Source organism: Nannospalax galili, unplaced genomic scaffold (genome assembly GCF_000622305.1).
Source record: "Nannospalax galili isolate Female #2095 unplaced genomic scaffold, S.galili_v1.0 scaffold8, whole genome shotgun sequence".
NCBI lineage: Eukaryota > Metazoa > Chordata > Mammalia > Rodentia > Spalacidae > Nannospalax > Nannospalax galili.
In genome coordinates this window covers 669,037-677,784 of record NW_008358318.1, presented here as the reverse complement: position 1 = coordinate 677,784, position 8,748 = coordinate 669,037, and the positions used below count along the sequence as shown (strand labels likewise).

Below are 8,748 nucleotides of genomic sequence, written 5' to 3'. Positions count from 1 at the left end.
GTCAAGGTCTTCAGGAAAAGCCCTGCCTCCATGCAGAATCCAAGGTCTCACCATTTCCCATAGAAGTTACTTTCTCTGTGAAGCTCCTGACCACAGGTCTTATGACAAACACAGGCGCCATCTGCTGTCCTCTGAGGACCTGGTTAGCATGTTTCCTCTTGTCCAGGCTGTAGTGTCCACAATCCTGACTCATACATTACTTGGCATGCTTTCCCTTCCAAACTCTCACACACAGGATGGTTAAAATGCATTTTATATAAATATTATCGTTGAGGAATTATACAGGGAAGGCCCAAGTGGCCCTTGGGAATAGACAAAGGTAATTTGTTTTCATAAATAACTGTACACAATGCAGCTAAATACAGAGGGGAGGCATAGCGCCTCCTGGTGGTTACTCAAAGTGCTTCAATCAGAAAGTTCATTTTTCTCTCTTTTTAAGGGTCCAGAAAGAGAACGAGAGAGACAGAGAAAGAGAGAGAGAGAGAGAGAGAGAGAGAGAGGGAGAGAGAGAGAGAAAGAGAGAGAGGGCAAGAGAGAGACTCCAAGCAGACCACAGTGCTACTTGGTAATAGGCCAAGCGAAAGGTATGCAGGAAGAAATCAGACATGAGGCTTGGGGAAAACTGCATTTCTCCATTGTCCTGTGACCTCAGCTCAGGAGTTGAGTCCATCATTAAATTCCATGTCTGTAGCTGTAACTCCTCCTGGGCTGTCAGAGCCCCATGATCCTGTCCTTCTTCACCCCATAGGGAAAGACTGCACCAAAGATATCTTCGTGATAACGTTTCTGGCTCTATGAGAGAAAGCAGAGGCCATGGTGTCAGTTCTGTTGACCCAGCCACTTCTCAGTCACAATATCTAGGCTTGGATGAGTGCCCAGGGCTGTGCCAGATTCCTGGTGACATGGGTATTCCTGAGTCCTGTGTCCTCCCACCTACCCAGCTGCTGTCAAATCTGCCAGTATCTGCTCTGGTGTGGCCCACCTCAGCCTCTTCCCAAGCTTCAGGCATGGATGGTGTGGTCCCACAGCCTGCCTGGTGCTCACCCCACCAGAGGCCCCAGGAGGGGTTAGCTTTGAGATCAGTAATTGATGGACAGGCTGTGTGTGTTTTCTTGTCCCCCAGGCTTGAAGGCTGAACACACATTGGCATGCAAAGGCTCTGAGAAGTCTTACAGTAAAGCACCATTGCTGGTCTTTGTGGACTCTACCACTGAGCAGCACCCTAGCTCTTGTTTTCTTTTTCTTTCTAATTTTGAGATTTTTTAAAAAAGATTTTATTTGTAATTGTGTGTGTGTGTGTGTGTGTGTGCACGTGCGCAGTGCCCTTGGAAGCCAGAAGAGGGTGTTGGATCCCCTGGAGCTGGAGTTCCAGGTGGATTGTTACATGAGAATACATATTCTCAACCACTGTGCCATCATTGCTCTAGCCCCATTTTTTAGTTTTTAATATATTTATATATATTTAATTTTTAATTTAACTTGAAATTTTATATATTTATCTTTATAATAGAGATATAACATAAGCTTTTTATTTTATAAATTTATATATTTGATTTATATATATTTTTGGTCTTTTTGAGACAGGGTCTCCCTGTAGTCACAATTGACCTGGAACTATGTAGCCCAGGCTAGCCTCAGTCTCACAAAGATCTGCTTGCCTCTGGGCGAGTGCTGAAATTAAAGGCGTTTGCCATCATGCCCAGCTATATTTTTTATTTTTTTAAATTTTATATGTTTGAGTTTTTTGCCTGCATGTCATGTATGTAAATGCATCACAAGTAAGCAGTGCCCTCAGAGGCTATGAGGGTGTTTCGTCCCTTGAAACTGGAGTTACAGACAGTTGTTAGCCACTATGTGGGTGTTGGGAAACAAACATGGATCCTTTGCAGTGCTCTTAACTGCTTAGCCATCCCTCCAAACCCCTTTTTATTTTTGAGATAAGGACTCACTATATAGGCCAGGCTAGCTTGCACTTAGCACCCTCCTGCCTTAGTCTCTCAAGTGCAAGGATTTACAGGTACGCATCGCTCCTGCCCCACCAGCTAGCTCCTTGTAAGTTTAAATTTATTTATTTTGGATTTTTTTTTTTTTTTTTAGACAGGGTCTCCCTGTAGCTCCAGCTGGCCTGAAACTCACTATATAGACTAGGTTGGTCCCTTGAACTCACAGAAATCTGACTGCCTCTGCTGGGATTAAAGGTATGGGCCACCATGCCCAGCCACCTTATAACATTTTTGATGAGAGACATTTGTTAACACACTGGACACATTTTGGGAAGCACCTGTGATCTTCTTGCTGTTCATTACATAGGTCAGAACAACCCGCACCTCAGGACCTTTGTACATGCCGTTCACCATAGACTAGTCTGTGAATCTCCTTCAATATGCACAAAGCTTCTTCACCTTCTTCAGGGATTTTCTCAAATGTCACCTCCAAGTGACCTCTTCCCCAGACATCTTCATTAAAGCAACACTCCCCTCTCTGAGCAGATGCCCTGTTTAATTCTTGTCTGAAGCAGCACACATTTTACATGTTTTGTCAACTCCACCAGAATGTAAGCTCCATCTAGGTAGATTTTTTTTTTTTTTTTGAGATAGGGTTTAATGTAGTTCAGGCTGGCCCTCAAACTCACTAAGTAACTAAGGATAACCTTGAACACCTGGTCTTCTTGCACCCACCTCCCCAGTGCACCAACATACTCTAGGCAGAATTTTTAAACCTGTTTTGTTAACTGCTTTATCTCAACCACACACATAATGTATACGTGGAGCATAAGTATGAGTGTTAGGGAGAGGCTTGGGTATGGGGGGTGGGGAGAAGGGAGGGCGGGAGAGAGAGCATGTCTGGCTCTCACATTCACTCCCGTCTGTCTGCAAAAAGGGGAACAGTGGTTCCTCCCTCATAAAGCCCTTAGAAAGACAAAGTGACAATTCTTGGCAAGCACCTGGCACATGACAAGCCTTGTTACCACTGCTAAAGGGGAGTTCTTCCTGGTGGGGCCTGGATAAGCAGCCAGCAGTCCTCTGGAAATAAGTATGTGCTTTCCATGATGCAATCAGGGACAGCCTTCCCATCCCCAGTGCCCACTGCCCTGCTCTTGTACATGGAGACTTTCTGCAAGGGTGTTGGGTGGATGGGTGGGGGTGTGTGCAGAGGTTGCTGCTCGGTTCCACAGAACACACTGGCCTGACTTCTCGGCTAGCTGGTGGCAAGTGTGGCCCGACCAGTCAGCCCTAGGTTTCTGTGGTCAGAGGGTCCTGGGGTGCCCCTGGTTCTGCTGCCCTGATCCTGACTCCATGGTCTATGCCCTTGGCTTATGCCCTCCTCCCTGTTCCCACCCCAGCTCCCATACCTTGAGTTGGAAGAAATAGTCCTCAACCTGCTCCTCGCTCAAGCTCAGCCTGGCAGCTACCAGCTGCTTCAAGGTGTAGGCCACATCCTGGGCCATGCGCACATCCCCACACACGTAGAGGTGGCCCTGCTCCTCCTGGAGCACACGGAACACCTCATCAGCCAGCTGCCTCTGCAGAATGTCTTGAACGTAGACCTGAAAGCAGAGGAGATGGTGGGGTGGTGCTGCTGGGAGTGCTGTGGTGAGGCCCGATGACCATGGGGTGGGGAGGAGGGGCATTAGGAGCTTCAGGGTGAGGAGTGCCCACCAGTCAGGTCCTCAGGATAAGCAGGCGCCCAACACCCTGTCTAGTCTCGGCCAGTGAAGCTCCCTGATCTTCCTTGAATTCACCACACAAAGACATCAATCGAGCCACTGCCCCTGCCTACCTACCCCCTACAAAAGGGGACCTCCCCACTTGCATCGGTCCCAGCTCTGATTTGGGGCCAGGGTATAGGTTTCCAAGCTCCCCGTCTATACAGAAGATCCAAGAGTCAGTCTGGGACTGTGCTTTTTTTCCACATAAGATGCCCAGTGGCTCTCCCACTAGGTCTGAGGCGAGTCCATAGGGACAGGCTCATGAGATTCTGAGCTGAGTCTGTCCCAACTGCTCATGCCCAGAGGGCAGAGTGTCCTGCTGGGAGGCAGCAGTCACCTTCAGCCCTGCTGAGCTGAGCATAAAGCCAACTGGGCCACTTCTTCCTGCACAGAACCCCCTCTCTGGGCTGCTGGGGACCTGCAGCAGACTGGACTGTGGGGCTTAAGCTGCGGCGTGAGTCTTAAACCTCTCTGGCTCTTCTCTGCACAGTGCTCTTCACATCACCCTGATGGTTAACTCTGTCCTAGTTAGAGAGGAGATGACAGCTCAGGGAGGGAGGGCGGTGTGGCATAGGCAGTGACCTATGCTCCGCCTGCTTGTTGGGTGACTGCACTTACCTTGGGCTTGCCTGGAAGCCTGGAGTAGGCTGTGTGCACCTGGTGCAGCACACCCTTGCGGGCCATCTCCAGCATCTCCTCCTGATAGAGGTGGTCCTCCTCTGGGTTCCTGCACCCAAACACCAGGGTCATGCGGCCTCCCTTGAGCCCTGCAAGATCCAGAAGCCTGAAGTTATCAGGATGACCACCAGAGCGCGAACCAGTGCCCACCCCCACCTCCAGGTGCCCAATGCTAATGGGCACGTTTGTGATTTGGTATCGTCCTCATTTTGCAGACGAGGAAACTAGAAAACCGAGGCCTGAGGCATTCAGATCGTACACCTATAGTTACACAAGTCAAAGTGCAGACTCAAGATTCCATCCAGCTAATCATGACCAGAGGCTAAAGTTGTGACTCTCCATTACTGCCTTGGAGAAGCATAGGGCACCTATGTCCTGCCTCCTGACACAGGAATCTTCAACTGCACCTGTTTTGAGGGTCCTATTCTAGTTGTTTTTGCAGTAATTAGAAAATAAAGAAGGGACTATTGGAGGGCCTTGTTCAGCATCAGTTATGACTAGGCCAACACATCACTCTTACTTGTTTCATGTTTTAATTATATTTTTTTCCTATTAAAATATTAAGAGACTATAGAGTCTGTGTCTCTGGATAGGACTTCATCTTAAACCTCACCCACCCACAGCTCAGGGACCATTGCAGAAGAGGGGGCAGAAAAATTGGAAGTGCCAGGGTTGGTGCATGAACATAAGAAAACAGGTTTTCAGGCCTCTGGGAACTCACTCATATGCACTTGCAATTGTGACAGCATGCACAAGACCCATGCTGACTCAATCAGACAAAAACCCAGCATAGAACTGGGAAACACAGAATGGGCAGCAGGCCCCAACCTTAGCCAAGGAACTATTGGTAACTGATTACTTCGGAGTGAGGGAAAGTAGATCATCTTTAATGGCATGACTCTAGATAGGCTGACTAGTCTCCAGTGGATGAACCTGCACAGAGGGACATCTGGGTACAAATGCTTGACTGGATAGGCCTTAACATATATGACAGAATGTATGAAATCTGGTGCGGAGGCTATGGGGGGTGCAGAGGGGGGAGAGAGTCTAAATTTGATTAAGAGCTATTAGATGAAGTATACAAACTCACTAATATATACATTAAAATGAATAAAATCATTATAGCTGGCATGGTGGTGCACACCTAGAATCCCCGCACTCAGGAGGTAAAGGCAGAAGGATTGTTGCAAGTTCAAGGCCAGCCTTGTCTATATAGGGAGTTCTAGGTCAGACAGGGCTACATAGTGAGATTCTATCTCAAAAGAAAGAAAAAGAGAGAGAGATGGAGGTAGGGAAGGAGGAAGAAAGGAAGGAAGGAAGGGAAAAGAAAATAAAAAGAAGAAAAGGAAAAACTGTTTAACACACTGAGGGCATTCTTTCTGGAGGATATCAGAGATGATTAGAGAAAATCATCTCTCCTGACCCAGCTGCTGCGTCATTCCTTTTTCCACTGTAGCAGAAAGCAAGGTCTAAGGTGTCCAGGACACATGGACAGCCTCCTGCATGTTACTGACCATTCTAGTTAGATTTTCTATTGTGATTATCACTCTGGCCAATGGCAACTTAGAGAGGAAAGGGTTTATTTCAGCTTACAGTACAGTTCTTCAGGGGAAGCCAGGCCAGGAGCTCAAGTAGGGCAGAAGCCTGGAGGCAGGAACTGAAGCAGAGACCACGGAAGAATGCAGTTCACTAGCTTGCTTCTCTAGCCTGGGTTCAGCCTGCTTTCTCACACAACCCAGGACCACCTTCCCAGGGGTGGGCCACCCACTGTGGGATGGACCCTCCCGTGTCACTCAACAATCAAGAAAATGTCTCACAGGTCAGTATGACAGAGGAAAGTCCCCACATGAGGCTCCCTCTTGCCTGGTGTGTCAAACTGACAACTGAAGCTATCCATGCACTGACTGTTCCCAACTTCATGCTGAAGGTCAAACTAACAGTTCTGCAAAAGCCTCATTTGGAAAGTTCTAGATATAAAAAGAGCCTTTCTTCTGGGATATTTCTCAAGTGAAAGGGAGTGTCTTGATCTAAAATTTATGACTGCCATCTCTCACTTTGAGGACCTCTACGCAGGCTGACTCTATGGGTCATGTCACAGCTGATACCAACAGTGATACTAGCATTAAAAATATGCAAAATGGGTCAGTGAGATGCTCAGTGGGCTGAGGTACTTGCCACCAAGCCTAATGACTAGAGTTCAATCCCTGGGACCCACATGGTAGAAGGAGAAGAGCAAGCTGTCCTCTGATCTCCACACATGTACCGTGGCATGTGAAACATCCCCCCGCAATAAATTTTAAAACAACAAAGAGATGTGGAGACACAATGTGGACAAGGTGCGATCCCTCCCCACCAAAATCTTTGTACCTATTTTTGGGGTACAGTGTGATAGTTTGATATGCATGTGCCATGTATAATAATCAGATCAGGGCAAATAGTATGCTCCCTCCATATCAAGAGCTGTACCTTTGTGCTGGGAGTCATGGAGCCGCTGCTGCCAGAAACTGCGGAAGGGCGCAATGCCTGTACCAGGCCCGATGAGGATGCAAGGCTGGGAGGGGTTCTCGGGAAGCTGGAAGCCACTGACACTGTAGGAAGACAGAAGGAGGGAGGCCCTAGTCCTTCTGAGGACTAGAAGCACACACAGGACAGAAGCTGGGGGACTGGGTGCCTCGCAGGGTGGATAGTATCGGGGATTGGGGGAGAACATTGATTCCCAAGTCCTGTGCATAGCTTCATCCACCATGCCCAGGCATGCCTTTGGTGAAAGACTCTCACTGTACTCTGGGCCCCACCATAGTCATCACCATCACCTTCACCACAGACTCCACTATCCCTTGCAGCAAGGTGGTAAAATGAAGGGACTCATTATGGCCAAGGGCTCAGAGGGATACCCTGTCTCGGATCCCTCCCTTGCATCCCAGAACCCCCAAAGGGGTCTGAGAGGATGCTCACCTTCGCACAAAGCAGGGCACTGGGTCCTGAGGCTTCAGGCTGCTGATCCAAGTACTGCAGACACCATGGTGCAGGGGACCCTGGCCATCTGCAAGGATAGCACAGATCTGACCAACATCCCCCATGGCCTGCATGCAACCTGGCTGGGTGCCCCTCCTGCACTGATAGGCCTAGCTCCTGAATGAGGGGCTGATTTTTTGGGAAGCTGGGATCTGCTGTCTATACACATAAAGTAGGAAAGGCTGAAAGGGGCCTAGTGAGCTGGCGATCCCTCCACCACCAAGAAACCAAATCACAGAGGGGGAGGGGGTTAAGCAGACACTGACGTCATGGTTGACTTGGGCCCACTGCTCAGGTTCCCTCTTTCTTTCTTTCTTTCTTTCTTTCTTTCTTTCTTTAATTCTTTCTTTTTTTTTTTTCTTCTTTTTGCAACAGGGTCTCCCTATAGCCCCAGCTGGCCTGGAACTTGCTATGTAGTCCAGGCTGGCCTCAAACTAACAGAATCATCTGCAACTGCCTCCCATGTGCTGGGACTAAAGGCTAGCCCCTTCTCTAGGGATCCTCCCAGCTCCCCTGGGGCTCTGCTTACAGCACTGGGAAGTGACCCCAAGGCTTGCTATGCTGAGTGCCTTCAAGAAGAAGGCCCTTACTGGGAGGAGCCCTGGGTGAAGGATGATGGCCTTCTACCTCCTGCCTGTTCTGGTCTTCTCCAAGAGTCCTTCCTGGGCTTGTGGACACCCCAGTTTTCTCTGAACCCAGAAAAGGGTTACATTCCCTTCTCCATGACCCAGCATGTGATGGAGGCCTCCAGCAATTTGAGTATCTTTGTGTCTGTTCCACATAAGTTTGCCCTCACAATCCATGCCTGCCTCTTCCCTCCTGTCCAGGGGTGTGACATGAATGGTGAGGGTGGGCAGACAGTCTGCTGAGGCTTTGGAAATTGTTCTTTGATGAGGACAGAGGGCTATGAGGTATGGACAGCTCCCAGCCTTGTCAGCTCAGACGGTTGTTACAGAGGTCAGAGCAGGAGACCGAGTTCATCCAGCGGACGAGCCAAGGCCAAGGCAACAGAACACTGAACGTCCTAGTGTGTGGTGGCCTCACTCTTAGCTTGCTCCCTCACAGTACTGGGGCTTCCCTCTTGGGCCTTCACACAGCCATAAGCTCTGTTTCCACACTTGCACTCTTCACTGGCCCTCTGGCTGCTCTGATGGCAAGGGCTGCCTGCAGCATTTCCATGCCCAGCATGGCACCCAGCATGGAGGTAGGACACGGCCGTCATTGAATGAGTACAGAGAGGGAACGAACAATCCACGCTGAAGTGCCCTGCACCCAGCTGTGCCATCAGGACGACTAGGAATCACTGGCGGGCCATGTTCGTGGCTCTTCACGTTTGAGCCTTATTC

The 8,748-nt window shown here is 49.1% G+C and overlaps 1 protein-coding gene across 1 annotated transcript in view; it reads right to left on the bottom strand.

Annotated features, from left to right (window-relative positions):
* Positions 1–237: 237 nt before the first annotated feature.
* Nos2 (nitric oxide synthase 2) overlaps positions 238–8,748 on the bottom strand; it is a 33,127-nt gene continuing 24,616 nt past the window's right edge. The window contains exons 21-25 of the mRNA XM_029557905.1: positions 7,343–7,430; positions 6,854–6,975; positions 4,328–4,476; positions 3,353–3,547; positions 238–792 (exon numbers count right to left, since the gene is read on the bottom strand). Coding sequence (XP_029413765.1) covers positions 712–792; positions 3,353–3,547; positions 4,328–4,476; positions 6,854–6,975; positions 7,343–7,430 — 635 coding nt within the window. The 3' untranslated portion in view covers positions 238–711. The remainder of the gene's footprint in view (positions 793–3,352; positions 3,548–4,327; positions 4,477–6,853; positions 6,976–7,342; positions 7,431–8,748) is intronic.